This window comes from Pseudorasbora parva, chromosome 21 (assembly GCF_024679245.1).
Source record: "Pseudorasbora parva isolate DD20220531a chromosome 21, ASM2467924v1, whole genome shotgun sequence".
NCBI classification, from domain to species: Eukaryota; Metazoa; Chordata; class Actinopteri; order Cypriniformes; family Gobionidae; genus Pseudorasbora; species Pseudorasbora parva.
The window spans coordinates 37,908,789-37,926,871 of NC_090192.1; the positions used below are offsets into that span (position 1 = coordinate 37,908,789).

An 18,083-nucleotide genomic window follows, 5' to 3' on the forward strand; every position below is an offset into this window, starting at 1 on the left:
AGGATGAGCCGTCTCAAGAGAAACAACACAACCTCATTAAAACAGCCACAAACCAACAAAACTAACACTTATCCAAAGCACTGCGTTCAAGGTTTACATTTGATCAGATCATTACCTGGAAATTGAAACCACGACCATGACCATATTTATGTATTTTTTATTTTCTTTGTTTAAATAACGAGAGAATAAAAAGTTATATATAAATAAAAAGTGGAACTAAAAACATTTTTATACAGCGTCGGACTCTAAAACACTATTTTTGGTGCACATTTGAGCCTGTTTTTTAATGTTATTTTTAATTAACTTATGTAAACTAAATAACTAAATTTAAACATTCAGTACACTTAATTAATGTTAAAAAAATATTATTTAATTGTATGCATATATCAAGAATGAACCTAAATGTTTTTGAAAAAGTATTTTATGCACCGCGAATAATGCTACGTTCACACCGCACGCGAATGACGCGAATAAATCGCGCTATTTGCGCGAAGTTGGACGCGTGAACAATTTGAATCCATTCGCTTCATTTGCTCGTGAAATTCGCTTCATTCGCGTGTGACATTCACTACACAACAGACGTGAATTCGCGTCATGGGAGTGGGTTCTGCCAGGCAGCGGCAGTCGGCAGAAGGACTATCCGAGTTAAGGCTGCTCTCACCGGGGTTGATGAGCGCTGAGCTCCGGTGATCGCCTGGGTCTCACACCTCCGAAAACACCAGATCAAATTTTCAAATAGGAGCTCTCTTAATAAATAAATCACATATTTGAGCTTTAAACAACTACATTCTCGCCTGAAAAACTATTAAAAATACATTTTGTGACACAATACAGAAGTATTTTTAAATTACTCTGGCCTCGGGGTTCCCCTATGCGTTTCCCATCCGTCACTTCACCACGTGAAAGCAGTAAGCAGGCTCCTCATTGGTTAACGCGGCGCGAATATCCGCCAAAGTTCAGATTTTTCAACTTGCGCCATTCGCACCGCCTCATTCGCGCGAATCGCACCGCAGAATAATGCTGCGTTCACACCGCACGCGAACGATTCGCGCGAGTGATTTACAGGTTAAGTCAATGCAGAGACGCGAATAGGCATTCTGCGGCGCGATTCGCGCAAATGAGGCGGCGCGATTCGCGCAAATGAGGCGGCACGAATGAAGCGGCAATGATCACGCGAATTGAGCATTTTGAACGCGTGATTCGCGCGAACCGCGTGAAACACCCGAATCGCTCAAGTTGAAAAATCTGAACTTTGGCGGATATTCGCGCCGCGTTAACCAATGAGGAGCCTGCTTACTGCTGTCACGTGGTGAAGTGACAGATAGGAAACCCATAGGGGAAACCCGAGGCCAGAGTAATTTAAAAATACTTCTGTATTGTGTCACAAAATGTAGTTTTAATAGTTGTTCAGGCGAGAATGTAGTTGTTTAAAGCTCAAATATGTGATTTATTTATTAAGAGAGCTCCTATTTGAAAATTTGATCTGGTGTTTTCGGAGGTGTGAGACCCAGGCGATCACCGGAGCTCAGCGCTCCTCAACCCCGGTGAGAGCAGCCTTAACTCGGATAGTCCTTCTGCCGACTGCCGCTGCCTGGCAGAACCCCCTCCCATGACGCGAATTCGCGTCTGTTGTGTAGTGAATGTCACACGCGAATGAAGCGGATTTCACGAGCGAATGAAGCGAATGGATTCAAATTGTTCATGCGTCCAACTTCGCGCGAATAGCGCGATTTATTTGCGTCATTCGCGTGCGGTGTGAACGCAGCAAAAGGTTGTATTTATTAGATCAATAATGTAGTAAAAACAGTAATGTAAAAAAAAATATTACATTTAAAATAGTTGTTTTTTATTGTGATTTTTCTACTGTTTTTTTTTTTTTTTTTGCTTAGTTTTTCCCCATTGTTGCACTTTGAGATTCTTTGGAATGAAAAGTGCGTTATAAATTATTATTATTATTATATATTATAAAATGTAATTTTGTTCTGTGATCAAAGCTGAATTTTCAGCATCATTACTCCAGTCTTTAGTGTCACATGATCCTTCACAAATCATCTGATATGATGATTTGCTGGGATCACAATATTGCTGTGTTTTTTATATATATTTATAAAAATTGGTGTATAAGACATTATATAATGAACCATTATGTTTTGATGACCATAGAATGAGCCGTTCTGTCTACACACACTGCGGTCCCTGAAGTCGCCATTTTATACCACCATGTTTCTACAGAAGGCCTAAATGGACAAACTTCTCCACAGAGCGCTAGTCACTCTCTGCTCTCTCAGACGACATGATCTGTGTCAGCCACCGTAGCTTCTCTAAAGTGCTTCAAAGGGGAGGGGTGAGCAGTGATTGCAATTCACAACCTAATATTTACACACCGCACCTTTAAACTCAAACACAACATCCTGAGTCATTTTGGGTGAATTAATCCTTTAACTCAATCCCTCTCTCTCTCTCTCTCTCTCTCTCTCTCTCTCTCTCTCTCTCTCTCTCTCTCTCTCTCTCTCTCTCTCTCACTGTGTGTGTGTGTGTGTGTGTGTGTGTGTGTGTGTGTGTTTGAGATGTTAGACATGAGACTCCCTCCTGCAAGGTTTCTCAAGACCCTTTTATCATCCACAAACTAACTCTCTGTCGTCAGCAATCATGCACCGCTTGAGATATGAGCAGTTCAGGGCATTTCCTTTATTACTTTTGAAAGAACAGAGGGAAGTGTGCAGTGAAATCATGTTTGGATCTCTGGAGCTGAGGCGAGATGAAGATGATGATGATAAGAAAGAGAGAGAATGAGGACCAGATGGAGAGCAGGTAGCCTCATAGTCCGCGTGTAGACCCTGAGCATGTCACATGACATGGAGAGTGTTTCTATGGCAACAGTGAAGCCACAAACAGCAGTGACGCTCGATTGGCTTACACTGCCCTCTGGTGGACGCTCAAAAGAAGGGAACTTGTTACTGTAATATTTCATTATTATTATTTTTTATATTTATTATTGCATTTTATTTTCATTTATTTTATTCCTTTGTTGGTTTATTGTGCCATATTGTGTGTGTGTGTGTGTGTGTGTGTGTGTGTGTGTGTGTGTGTGTGTGTGTGTGTGTGTGTGTGTGTGTGTGTGTGTGTGTGTGTAGACGTTATCTTGAACAAAGTCCCTTTATGAAGACTTTTATTTAGTTTCTCTCTTCTGAAACTCGAGGAGAAATGATTTACTGCAGTGTCATTTTTTGGATTATTATTTATTATAATAGTCATATAATATTATATATCATATTTTGAATTAGCTGTAATTTTAATAATTTCAGTTTGCACTTAAGTGAAAATGTTCTGTCCTTTTATAATAGTAATATATAAGTTTTATTATTATTATTATATATATATATATTTTTTTTTTTTCAGGTTTATTTCAAATACCGAAAAAGATTTTGGGGTAAAAAAAAGATCACCTCAAAGTAAAAGAAAAAATACTTTTTTTTTTTTTAGAAATAAACAATTTAGCATAAAAAGAAATAGCCATTATAAAAGTTTTTCTTTTTTTTTTTGCTTTGTGACATTTCTAAACAAAACTTTTTTTTAATCAAATATTTATATTTAATTTTATTTCAGTTACCAATTATATATATATATATATATATATATATATATATATATATATATATTATTTGTAGTTAATAACAGTTTTTATATCTAATATTTTATTTCAGCTTTATTTAAAAAAAAAAGAAAAGAAAAAAAAAGAAAATGAATTGTGCTTGTTTGCTGAATGAATATATCCCGTGTGTGTTCCTCTGTGCTCATCATGCAGGCGTTCGAGAAGCCCAGTCCGCCGCAGAAGCCTCTTCCTGCTGTCCCACTGGGTCGAAACGTCCGTGTGATGCGTAACCCGTCCGCTGTCCGACTTCCAGCTCCGATCCCGACCCCGGCCGTCCCCCGACCTGCCCCCCCTCACCCGCAGCCCTGCAGGTACACACACACACACACGTCTGCCAAACATCTCAGATCATCAAAGGCTCGTTCCTATAGTCTGGTGAACTCTGCTCTGATTGGTCAGATGGCTCAGTCTGTTGTGATTGGTTTGGGGTTAGGGTTCAATTGTTGAACCCTAACCACAGCAAACCTGCTCAGTCCTGCTCAAAAGCCACCAAACTACAGGAATTACCCAAAGATGAAAGACGCATTTATGATTAACCTATAAATGTATTTGCAGGCCTCCTCCTAAACAGCCGCCCACCTTGCCGAAGCCTCACTTCACAGCCGGAGTGAAGTTCAGCAGCTGAGAGCCGGACCGAGGGCATTTCGTCCCTGGAGACACTCGCTTTTTGCACTATGAACCTCTGCGGGACACGTCGTGTGTCAGAGTCCTGATTTGAGGGGTGACCTTTGACCCCTGCGGTGCTCTCCCTCTAAACGGTGCTATGAGTCCAAGCTCAGGTACATGTCACGCGTTATTTATGTCGGTTACGGGCGTATTTATTTGAGCACAGTGCACTGTGGTTGACACTTTCTCAATCGTAGCAATCGGTGGGTCGCCCACGTTTACCTGATTGTCCTTTTGTTGTTGTTGCTATTGTTGTTGTTTTGACCTTTTTCGACTGTGTACCAGCAGAGAAAAGAGAAGACGTGCTATCTGTGAACATGAGCCACCGTGTGTGGTCGCTAAACTGGATTGAAGCCAGATTCAAATGGAAACGTGAATTGGGAGTTGTACTTTGCAAATGGTTCTGAGTCTGTGATGTCATTTGGTATGTGAAAAGGGCTTTTTAACGATTTAATATGATTTAATAGCCATTTTTATTATATACTTCAGACATGATTAAACCTGAATTAGGATCACAGTGATACTTAAGGGATGTTGAAGAAACCTCTGTGAAAATACTTTGATATGAGGTTGAACCTCACAAAAACATGTCCGGGTCACATTTCACCCCAAAGTAAAGGAAAAATACATACATAAAGAAGGGTTTCGATATTTTTATATTTTTTTACATTATTTACATTATTTTCCCCCTCAAATTCTCATGACTGTAATACGTCTGAATATTTAATTATTCAAATTATTATTTTTAATTGTAATTATCTATATAATATACAGTTAGTAGTCAAAGATCATACAATCAGAAAAATCATACAAATTAGTTGTTTTAGTTTTTTTTGTATTTAAATCAGAACAATATAAAAGCAGTAAAACTAATAATACCAAAAATGTATGTATAAATATTACAGTTTAAAATATATTATAGTTTCTTTTCTTTGCATTGAGATTGAGTGGATATTACAATTGTTGTAGAAATCTTAATGTTCTTAAAACTAAGTTTAATTTTCTTTTCAAGTAAAGTCACATTTATTGTTATAGTACTTTTATACAGTAAAGGAACAGAATTAAAGTCTCCATGTTTTTAAGGCGCGTTGGCAAAAAGCTTCTGCTAAATGATTAAATGTAATGATGCCAATATTCATGCTAAAATATATCCAAAATATAAATATATTTATGCTAAATTAAAAACAAAACCTGGAATATTATCGGGGTAGGATGATGTTCGTGAATGTATTGCAATAATGAGAAGATTGTTGAAAAAATGTGCTTAAAATATCACAATGCAAACAATCATAAGGGTCCTCAAAACACGCTTCATTGTGATGTTAAAAAAATAAATTCTTGCATATTTCTTTTGATTTTGAGGTGAAATATGAGCTGGACGTGCACAGAGGAGTATACAGTACTGTGCAGCTGAATAATGTTCTGAATTCAGTCTATTTCACATGTCTTATTTCCTTTTTTTGGTGATTATGAAAACATTTGTAACACATTATATGCACCAAGCCCAGCTTTTGTTGATTTTGAAGCTCATAAGGGAGACATACGAGCACAGATGTTGTAATGCAGGTGTGTTCAGATAGACGGTTCACTCAGGAGATCCCAGCTTTGAGACCCGTTAGAGACCTTTACTGACAGCATTACGGCTAACTGGACAGATCTGAGATGGAAAGACAAACCTGGCCCTGATTTCTTGGCCATACAGCCATATATTTCTTAAAATAGTTATTGTGGGGAAATGATTGAATGAAATAAAGTTGTACTCTTAAGGACTTTCTATCTTATCGACCTAAATAATCGAGCATTATAACTGGATTGTGGATAATGAAAACAGACATGAATCCTTCTCTAAATACTCCCATAATCCCTCAAACATGCTGTGGTCAGTGGGTTTGTGCCACTGGCAAAGTGTCATGGGCAATTTGTCAGGGTAAATGAAAACACGGCACTAAAAGAAAAGGATGTGTGGAAATGATTTAAAAATAGAGCTTTAGGAGTGATTATGGTCATGAATTTCAATCAACAGGGTCAAAATAAAACCAAGAACAAACTGGCTTTGACAAGTAAACATAATTTCGGTAACTCGCCAGTTTTCTGGTAACTTTTTGAGAAACTACAACATTAATTTAATTGAATAATAATAGATAGTCTGATGAATGCTGATGATTAAGATGGGAACGATTGTGAACATAGACATCTTTCACCACAAACTACTGCTCAAATATTTGGGGTTGGTAAGATTTTTTTGTTGAAAGAAGACTCTTCTGCTCACCAGGGCTGCATTTATTTGATCAAAAAATACAGTAAAACAGTTATATTGTGAAATATTTTTACAATTTAAAATAGCTTTTTTCTATTGTGATATATTATAAAATGCAATTTATTCCTGTGATCAAAGACAATCATTACTCCAGTCTTCAGTGTCACACGATCCTTCAGAAATCATTCTAATATAATGATTTGCTGCTTAAGAAATATTTATGATAATTGTCAATGTTGAAAACAGTTGTGAGGAAACCATAGCTGTGAAATTGTGTGGAATTGAAACGAGTGTTTAATCATCATTTGAAACTTGGAAAACTGGCAGCTCCAGTCATGGACACAAGTCTGTCGTGTAAACTAGCATGCATAAACCCACTGTAGGAGCTAAATCTAATACTTTAAGTTACTGCGTTGTTTTAGTCCCGGAGAAATGAGGTTTGTTTGGCGTTATGTTGTTTTCTTCATCCATAAGAAACGAGAAGACCATACTTCCGTTGTATCAACATGCACAGTTTATTGGCTCCACAAACAACACTGTGCATAATGTCCAATTGAATATTCAATACATTCATCTAAGGAAAGTTTTACATACGTTCACCGCTGTCCTACCTACAGCATAAAGAAGGCTACCTACCTATACACAGTACATTGATATCTTGGTAATGTTTAAAATGAGAATAACACAAACCCTTTAAACACATTTTGGCTCCTACACCTACCTTAAAAAATTTACAAATCAATTAAAAAGGAATTTATACCTGTATAATATTACGCTGTACCCACATTGGACCAGCAGTTGGATTCAGCTGCGGGCGGCATCTTCAGACACGATGCAGTTATTAATTCGGTGCATGACTCTCACAGTGCATTATGGGTATTTTCTAATCGTTGAGTGTACATCGTGTTATTGTGGTGCATTATGGGATTGAATGAGGGCACTTGTTAAAGGGGGGGTGAAATGCTGTTTTATGCATACTGAGCTTTTTACACTGTTAAAGACTTCAAAAGTTTCAAAAACTAATGTTGGACGTTTGATGAAGTATTTCTGTGTTAAAAATACTCCTTCCGGTTTCTCACAAGTTTCGGAGAGATTTTTTCGAGGATGGCTCGACTTGATGTTAATAATAGCGGAAGGTCCTTGTATGGGCCGTACGGGCTCTTCTCCCGGTAGGGTGCGCGCGCGACTAGAGCGAGAGAGGAAATGCACGCCCATAAACACTCTCAGCTGCAGATCCCGTCGTCCGTGAACACTTATGACGTTATAGTCCGCGCCGCGCTCCACTTTATTCCTATGGGAGACGTCGAGCGACTTCAACGCTTCAGCTCAGCATTCCCGTAAGGCAGCGCTGCATTTGAACCGATTTGAACACAGAAATGATGGGAAGCTTCACAACATCACTTCAGTCGCGACTCAAAGTGGATCTCCACGGTCACTGCTGTCAGGACTTCACCAAATCATACCAAAGAAGTGTGTTTTTGACGGAGCGGTCCCAGCGATAAAGGTTCGGTCCTGCTTTAGAAGCAGTCGGTGAGTAAAACTGCTTCAAATGTCTGTGCTGTTGGCTATCGTCACGTGAGTAAACATCAGTAAACGACACGATCGCGTGCTTCGTCATTCAAATGCGCTAACGGACTCCATTGTTGTTCTCTGTATAACGTTACACTAGTCTGACGTGCAAAACCGTTTTGCTTGCTACTTCTAAGGTCTAGTCGCATACAATAGTCCATAAACCGAATCATGTCCTCATAAACTGCGAGTAAAGACACACAAATGTTGACAGGCCACTAAATACAGTCCATACCACAGAGACGGACGTCCTGATGTTGCCGTTTCTCCTGTTCAATTTATTTCAGCCTCCGAATGATTCTGGATCATATATCTATTAGCTGAGATCGATAGCCATGGGTTTCTCCACTCTTGAGGACGTCACCGCTTTGCGCGCTCGTCATTCTTTAGCTCCGCCCACACGATACGCCTCCAGGCGCTCGTTTTTTCCGGAAAGACTCGGTACAGCCCATATTTCTTTTATAAATATAATAAAACTAAAGACTTTTCGGAGATATGAAGGATGCAATACTACTCTATAGGTACTCAAGATTGACATGAGATTGACTGAAACTGAGTGTTTCACCCCCCCCCCCCCTTTAACGTCTACTATGGTTTTGGACACCACTATAAATGTCCGTCTGCTCAAATAATGCCCTATAAGGCAAGCAACCACTGATCATTTATATAGATCAGTGGATACAACCCATTCTTTTCAGGATTCTTTTATGAAGAAAAAAAATTGGAAATCTTTTGTAAAATGATGTCTTTACTGCAACCTTGCCGAATAAAAGTATTAAAATCTTACTGACCCCAAAGTTTTGAATGGTAGTCTACATTAAGAAGAAATAATGCAAGATAGTTGAAATGGCTGGAAATCAATATGTGTTTGATAAATTTCCCCCTCCATTGGCAGGTGAGGTAAACAGTTGATGTTTGGCACTGAAACGTTGGTATTTGTCGCCACTGAGCCATTTATGATCTCAAACGTTGGTCTTTTAGTCCTGTATACTGGACATCTTATGAGTGCCATTACTTCTCATTGTAAATTCATCTTCATCCACTGTATTCGCAAACATCTGAAGTGTCCTGTTGCCTTTTTACAGTGTTAAACCACACAGTGCATTACAGTAGAGACTGTTCAGATCTAGACGCTGATTGATTATATGATGATCATGTGACTCTAGGTTAACTGCCTTGCTTGTTTTAATCACAGTTATCATTTACTATTATTCACGTATCCGCACTCAGTAAATCTACTCATGTAACGTTTGTTTTATTCAGTGCACGGGTGTAAACTGCTTTTTTATGATAAATCCTTGATTAATCAAGAAATGTGAAATAAGATGCTGTATGTTGATGTCTGCAACACACACATACGGCCGGCTTAAAGGGCAGCGCTAGTAAAGTTGTTTATCAAACCCATGTGTGTTTTGTCTCACGTCTTTGACTCTTCCAACAGACTGATGATATTCTGAAGGAAATTGTAAAGAAATATAATCAGTGATCTACATACTTGCACAAGTTGTTTCAAGAAGAATGGGTTTTACCTCTCGATCGAATGCTTTGGCCATCTCCAGAGCGCTAACGCCTGCCTAAAACCCACAGAAAGAGTCCAGTCAGAGATGAACCCGGAAAATATACTTTGTGATTAGAGAAAACTGTATTGTTTTTTTTATAGCTCATGAGACATAATGAAGATGAAGTGTTATGGAAGTATTAACTTGGTCTCACGTTTAACATTCATTAGGAGAAATATTGGCAGCTGTTTTCATAAAAGGAATGTGTATAGCATATTTCATAGATCTATCAGACAGAAAGGAAGAGCAAATGGAGACTTTTTCAGAAGAAACATCTCAAACGTCTCAGGTTGATCTCATCGCTGTCTGGTTTTGCTTATGCGGGTTCTGACCTTGTTCTGGATGTTTAGATCGGCTCCTTTCTCCAGAAGCATTTTAACTAGATGCTCATAATTATTCAGCACAGCCACCTGAAAAACAACATGTTTACACACATTATGTGCTTCAGATGAATGACCTTAATCACTATAGTACACACGCAACACATCCACTAGCTTTATCACTCACATTAAACACTTAAAATATAAAACATTTTATATGCTAAATAAAAAGTCTTTGCTACTGGTAATTGAGGGATGACTGGGGCTAGTTGTCACATAGGTGTCTCTCACGAGCTATCAGTGTTATTCCAGTATTATAGTATTTATTCATATTTTGAATTATATTTCTATTTAGCGTTCATTTCTTTTTATTTTATATCTTATTTTTTGTGCAATTTTAGCACTTGAATTGAATTAAACTTTTATTTGTTTCTTGCCAGGGCAAAATGTTCGAAATCTAATTATTTCTATTTTTTGTGCTAAGTTTTACATCTGATATTTATGTTTTATTTCACTTACCAAAAACAATTTTTAATAGCTTTAATGGTTTTAGTGAACAATAACAGCACTGCTAACTATGACGGGTTTTTTTTTTACATTAGATATTAAATATTTAAAACTAAGACATTATTCTCAAATTAGTTTCAATAAACAGCTGGGGTTTTTTTATACAATTTTGGCATCGTCTCGCAATTCCGATTTAAGTCATAATTCGGATGGACTTTATAACTCACAATTTTGACTTTTTTTCTTACAATTCCGAGTTTATAACTTGCAATTTGCCTTTATAACATAATTTGATTTGAGCTATAAATGAGTTTATAGATCATAATTTAGTATTTTTTTCTCACACTTCTGAGTTTTTGACTCACAATTCCAAGTTTACAATTCAAACTTTTTTTCCCCCACAAATCTGACTTTATATCTTGCAATTCAGACTTTATATCTCACAATACTGACTATTTTCTTGCAATTCTGAGTTAATAACTCGCGATTCGAAATTTTCTCTCAAAATTCAGAGTTTATAATTCACAATTCTGACTTTATAACGCGTAATTCCACGTTTATAACTTACAATTCCATTTTTTTTCCTCACAATTACGAGTTTATAAAATAAAATTCAAACTCTTTTTTCACAGTTCTGACTTTATATATCGCAATTCGGATGAATTTCTTGCAATTCCGAGTTTATAGCTCATAACTCTGACTTTATAACCCACAATTCTGACTATTTTGAGTTTATAACTCGCATTTCCGAGTTTCACTGCACTGTAAAAAAATGTGGTTGTTTTTTTTGTTGGTTTAACTTAAAAAATTAAGTAACCTGGTTGCCTTAAAATTGTGAGTTTATTGAAATTAAAACTTTGAGTTGATACAATGAAGGAAATTTGTTTAATAAATAGAAACTCAAAATATTATTGTATCTGAACCACATAAAAAAATTGATAAATCATGGAAATAGCACTATTTGGCATGTTTCATATTCAACCCAATATGCTTACAAAATCTTTTAATAATATTTTAATAAAGGTTGTCGAATCTCAAAAAATGTTCATTGTATTAACTAAAAATTTTAATTTCAGTGAACTCAAAATTTTAAGGCAACCAGGTAACTTTTTTTCTAAATAATTTTTTACAGTGTGTATGATCAACATGTGTTCAGTGAACTGTATCTTTTTTTCATGGCAATGATGATGAAAATAAGCTCTCTATTAATAAGTGTGTCAGCGAACCCCATCTTCCCCTGCTTGTTTAGATGTTTCAGTTCCTACCATCAGTGGTGTTTTTCCGTCTCTGTCCTGTACATTAACATCAGCACCAGCACTGATTAACAGTGACGCTATAGCCGTGTCTCCGTTTATAACCGACACCATCATGAGAGGCGTCCACTGGGCGATGTCCAGCACATCCGTCTGAGACACAAGAGAACATTACGAGCAGTAAATCGGGAACATCTCAAATCCTTTATGCTAATGACCTTCTCACCTGACACCCGTCCTGTATGAGGAACTGCAGGATGGGCAGGTGTCCTCCGACTGTAGCCCAATGCAGAGCGCAGCAGCCCGATCGGTCCCGAGAGCTCCAGGACGCACCGCAACTGCGCAGGAACTTCACCATGTCCAGGTGCCCATGAAAACACGCCATCATCAAGCTGACACACACACACAACACATTCATACTCAGGTCGCAGTACAATACTGATAAATCCTTATGTGCCAATGGAGATTACTGTGGAAGCTTGTTTTATATACGAGTTTATATAGCAATATAGACTTTATTGTTCACAATTCGTACTTTTTTTTCTTGACAACACAAATCTCTTTTTAGCATATTTTACAGATTACACTAATCTGCGAATAACTTTCCTTGACAATAGTTCACCAACCATGTCTTGTGTTTTCTGTCAGCTGTTAAGATTTGGACGATGATTCCGGATTTGCGAATGAATCCCTTATTTGATCTAACCGGTCAAACGGGTTTGCAAAAAAAGCCCAGAACTGTTCGTGATTCAGTTTGATTCATTCGGACAGTTCACTCATGCACAATATAGTTTCCGCCGGTTTCTCGCACAGAAATAGTCTACTTTATAAGACATTAAACAAAAAAGAGTGCCGGATAAGATGAATATTCACCTACAATTCATATTAGGAAATATAACTTGGAAATGTATTTTATTGTTTGACGGTTTATTTGGTTTCTGAGCAGCTCTACAGCACTGCACATAAAACTAATGTATACCCTTATATCCATTACAGTATCCAAAAAAAGAGCTAAACGCTCCTGGTTTATAACATTAGAAATACACAAATGAGTTAAAAAGAAAAAAACAAGACAAAAAACTCACCTGTCTTTGCCACTGCTGTTCTTTTTGTTCACATCTGCGCCATGATGCACCAAAATCTGAACTCCACTAGTGCACAAAACACGGATAGATGGATAGAGATGGATAAATAGAGATGGATGGATGGATGGAGATAGATAGAGTGTTTATTATTACCTAATAAAGTCCCTCATTACAGCGATCATTAGAGGTGTAAAGTCCAGCCTGTCAGGAACGTCCACTATGACTTTTCTACAGAACACATCAACACATCACATCTGTTAGATCATCAAATCCTCCTGCACATCTGAGTGTCTCATTTTGAGAAGCACTGATGTGATGTGACAAGACCATGATGAGACTGTGAATGAATCTCACCTCGACCTCAGCACTCGCTGGAGCTCCACCTCATCTCTCCTGAGGACAGCGTTGTGCAGATTCCTCCCATTCAGAGGCTCCTCTGAGGAAAACACACACACACACACACCACACACATTTATTTCACCAATTTATTTAATAACATGTATTTTCCAACTGAGGGAGTCTGCAAATGTTCCAAAATGAGGTTGTCAGAATTAGTTAACAAGGACCATTTTTGTACACACACTGCAAATGCTTTCTTAAAAATAAAGGTTCCAAAATGGAGAACACTTTTTGGATCCCTTTCAGTGATCAGTTCCTAAAAGAACATTTAGTTACACTTTATTTTAAGGTGTCATTTTTATAGTGTAAATGTATATTTAAGTACTGAGTAATATTAATTACATGTGCTTAACTTACTATAAGGTTGAGGGTCAGTTGCATGTAATTATGAATAAATACTGTTATTGCTATGGTAAGCACATGTACAATAAGGAAACTGTCAAATAAAGTATTCCTGAACTTTTTTTTTTTTTGTGGGGGGGTCTAATGTTATTTCATGCATTCTGATTTATTTACACTGTTAGTTGAATACTCATGCTAAACATAGCCAAAATATAAAAAATGCGATATCCTTGTATGGGCACTCCTCCCGGATGAGCACGTGCTCACATCAACCAGAGCGAGACCAAGAGCGAGAGCGTCATCAACGAGCTTCATTCTGGGTACGGGAGCCGTCGGCAGCGCTGTCATATTGTTTCCGACCACAAAATCAATAACGTCACTAAAGAAGTGTGTTTCTGGCTGTGAGGGAGAGATAACCTTGTTCAGCTTCCCAAATAATCCAGCGTTTTCCGGAGTGTGTTTGTTTGTTCCCTGTCAGGAGTGAAAATGCATCAAATGTCGACGCTTAAGTGAATATTCAATCCAAAAGTATAGTGAATCAAAAGTTATTCAAAAGTGCCCGCACGAGTTTGGCTGTTTTCGGAAAGAATCGCTTCAGCGCATCTGTCTTTTATAAATCGGATAAGACTCATTGACTACTAATCAGAGGTGGACAAAGTACACAACTCTATTACTTGAGTAAAAGTAAAAGTACTACTGGTCAAATATTACTCTGTTACAAGTGAAAGTTGTAAAAACAGATTTTTACTTGAGTAAAAGTACAGAAGTATTTGTTTTCAAAAGTACTTAAGTATAAAAGTAAATTTCCTTTTTTATGCCAACGCATTATTTTATTATTGATGTATAAATGCACATTATGCCATCATGGTTTAAGCCAGTCAGTGATGCTCCATCTGACATACTAACATACGACTACCTTAAACTCATTTAAATACTTGTATATAAGTTACAAAGCTCTTTATAAAGCTGCCGTCACTTTAAGGCCGAATGCACGGATCCAATACACTGATACACATCTGATATTCTCCCAACTTTACTCTTCTCTTTCTCCCAGACGTTTATATTTTTCATATTTTATAAGACATGCATCAAGTGTATGCCAACTAAACTAATCTTGATTTTTTTTAAACTGAAAGATACTTTTAAAGTATGGCTTTGGGTGCACACACTTGTGCCTAAGAACCGTCTTCTTCCATTTTGCTATGAACAGATCAGTGTTCAAAAAAAGTTGGGAAAATGTATATGACCCTACACGAGTGATTCCTGACAGACTTTCTGAAACAACCACACTAAAAAAAAAATCCTCCGACTTTCAGAGCTGCTACAGAAACGACTTTTGACCTTGACAGAAATGCAGTGGAGTAAAAAGTACAATATTTGTCTTTCAAATGTAGTGAAGTAAAAGTCATAAGTTTCCAGAAAAAATAATACTCCAGTAAAGTACAGATACTCAAAAAGTGTCCTTAAGTACTAAGTAAATGTCCTTAGTTACTGTCCACCTCTGCTACTAATCTATATGCACTCAAGATTAACATGAGAATGGCAGAAACTGCGTGCGTGTTCTTCCCACTTTAATAATAAAAATAATATTTTTCCACTAAAAATAATCTTTTGTGGAATGGAAAGGTTCTGTGGATGTTAATGTTCTTAATATAATAATAAATAACCTTTATTTTTACACTGTAAAAGAAAAGTTGCTGCCTTGAATTTTTAAGTACAATCAACTTGGATATCTAAGTCATTTCAACTTTAATTACATCAAACGTACATTAAAAATTGAGTTGAATTCTTGTATTAAAAGTTGGAAATTGCTTAATTTGATGAGTTATAACAATGTAAAAATATAGCAATATCATCTACTGTTGCAAGTGTTGAGTGTTGCAAAACATTTACAAAATGTAACTTGATTTACAGCACACAGTTAAAATGCATGATTAACTTTTCAAAAATCAGTAAAAGAGAGGCACTGAGTTACAACCTACAACCAATTTTAATCTTAGTACATTGAAAAATAAATATTAATTTCACATTCAATTCATTTTGCTTTTATCCAACAGATAAACCAAATCATTTGATTGTAATGAAACACAATAACTCAGTGTTTTGTGTCCTTACTGTCTGTCGAAGCAGAGATCAATGGGTAGTACCGCTCCTGACCCGACGGCCGGGTGACCTTCAGTCTGAATGTGTATGTAGTTGTTGGCTCTAGATTCTCCACCGTGAAGCTTGTGCTGTACCCCCTAAACATGCCATAAACATTCAGAAAATACTGCCAACTAACCAAGAGCCTTTAGCATTTACAGGAGAACACATAAGCATGTAAAGGTCATCTATTAAACAGAGCTGTTAAAGTTCACCCAAAAATAAAATCAGCCTAATGTTGTTCCACACTGGTAATCTTTATTTGAGGATTGAAAACCCGTAAGAGAAGACAATGCTGAATAAAGTCGTAGTTTTTGATATTTTTGGACCCAAATGTATTTTCGATGCTTCAAGAGACTCTAATTAACCCACTGATGTCTCATATGGACTACTTTGATGATGTTTTTATTCCCTTTCTGGACATGGACAGTATAGTGTGCATACACTTAGATACGCTCTCAGACTAAATATAAAATATCTTAAACTGAGTTCTGAAGATGAACGGAGGTCTTACGGGTGTGGAACGACATTAGGGTGAGGAGTTAATGACATCAAGTTCCTTTTTGGGTGAACTAACCCTTTAAGAGTGCAGGCCTCACTTGTGTATCTCTTTATATGAGTGTCTGGAGCTCTTCTGCTCCAGGATGAAGCAGGTCCAGTGGTCAGGTGGCTCGGTCCAGCCGTGTTCTCGCGTCCAGCTGAGCTCAATGCTGTGATGACTCACCTGACCTACAGTCAGAGCCCCAGACCGCTGCTGCTCACCTGGACAGACACGCGGAGGAATGTGGTGAGTGTCACGTGCAACATTCGACCACGTGATGGCGCCAAAACGACAAACATGGCTGGAGTTAAGATGCAGTTGATTTATATCAGAATCCTGAATCCAATTTTTTTGTTCTGTTCCCAGCAGTCTATGTGTGCGTCTCAATCAGCCCCCTAGTTCAGTAGTCAGGGCACTGATCAGGAGTCAGCCAGGACTTATGTCCTGATCAGTGCCCTGACTACTGAACTATTGAGAGGAACTGATTGAGACGCACGCTATGAGAGCTAAACTGGGTCATTTACAGTATTATTGCCTTGGCACAAAATACATTAAATGACATCTTTCAAATTACATAAATTATTTTCTCACATTGACACAAACACCACCAAAACTTGATGTACTGTGTTTACATTCTCTTTTCAAGCATGTTAAACTTAAGTTCAAAACCTAACAAAACAAAAATGAATAAGACAAAAATGTGCAACATTTTTCTTTACAGTAAAACCATTTTGATATTCTAAATCTAAGAAAATCAAATACTATCAGAGAAACTGGATGTAACAACACCTACACATTACCATCCATTCAAAAGAGGAAAACCCTGGAGCCGTGTGGATTACTTTTATAATGGATGGATGCACTTTTTTAAGCTTCAAATTTTGGGTGGCCGTTCACTGCCATTATTAAAAGCTTGGAAGAGCCATTTTTAATATAACATTTTTAATATAATATTTTAATATAATTGTTTGTATGGGCCTACGTCTGAAAGAAGAATTTCATGTACACCTAAAGGATGGCTTGAGGGTGAGTAAATCATGGGCTAATTTTAATTTTTGTGATTCCATTTGTGTGTGTGTGTGTGTGTGTGTGTGTGTGTGTGTGTGTGTGTGTGTGTGTGTGTGTGTGTGTGTGTGTGTGTGTGTGTGTGTGTGTGTGTGTTCAACATCAATACTTAGGCTAAACCTTTTTTTTTATTCAATGACAAATTAATGTTGTACAAAGTAATATTAAGTTTATTAGGCTCACTCTCAATTAATATTAAGTTTAAAAAACAACATATCATAATTGTACAAGAAATGCTGCATCGGCTCATGTGTCTTGAAAAAAACCTAATTGCATAAATTGTTAGATAGCCTAAACAATTGGTGAGCTAACGTTACTCTGTCTAATGTGAACATACACAACTACAAATGTAGAAATATGATAATGCGTAAGTTATGCATGTTACCTGCAGGATCCATTGACAATATAAATCCTAAAAATCAATAAAATCGTTACAGACAGGTGAATGTTCTGAGATCTTGTTCTGTGTAGCTCGTTGTATGTTACTGTTTCTATAGCAACACAAGTTAATCTGCAGTAAACAAGTGAAATGTGTGAAATTTTATATAATGCCATAAGGGAGACTGGGGCTTGCTGTCTCATTTTTTGGGGAATATTTCTCAGTTTCTCATTATTTTTTACAGTCAATGTATATAAATACTATGTATAAAAAAACTAAAAACTATGATGATGGTGATTATTATCTTTAGAGAAGTTACAGTGCGCGGGTTCGGGTTGTGATCATGT

At 37.1% G+C, this 18,083-nt stretch overlaps 2 protein-coding genes across 3 annotated transcripts in view; one reads left to right on the top strand and one right to left on the bottom strand.

Annotated features, from left to right (window-relative positions):
* Window positions 1-8,013, top strand: part of adam12 (ADAM metallopeptidase domain 12) — a 163,975-nt gene extending 155,962 nt beyond the window's left edge. For both annotated transcript variants that reach the window (XM_067429688.1, XM_067429689.1), the window contains 2 exons: window positions 3,806-3,963; window positions 4,208-8,013. In XM_067429688.1, the coding sequence (XP_067285789.1) occupies window positions 3,806-3,963; window positions 4,208-4,277 (228 nt within the window). In that variant the 3' untranslated portion in view covers window positions 4,278-8,013. The remainder of the gene's footprint in view (window positions 1-3,805; window positions 3,964-4,207) is intronic.
* A 104-nt stretch (window positions 8,014-8,117) lies between these two features.
* Window positions 8,118-17,755, bottom strand: fank1 (fibronectin type III and ankyrin repeat domains 1). The gene is made up of 11 exons (XM_067429595.1): window positions 17,743-17,755; window positions 16,351-16,513; window positions 15,725-15,849; window positions 13,223-13,304; window positions 13,022-13,096; window positions 12,869-12,934; window positions 12,010-12,175; window positions 11,796-11,936; window positions 10,036-10,113; window positions 9,674-9,718; window positions 8,118-9,597 (listed from the first exon to the last, which is right to left on the bottom strand). Exons 1-11 carry the CDS (start codon window positions 17,753-17,755, stop codon window positions 9,562-9,564), a joined length of 990 nt encoding a protein of 329 aa, XP_067285696.1. The 3' UTR covers window positions 8,118-9,561.
* Window positions 17,756-18,083: the final 328 nt, after the last annotated feature.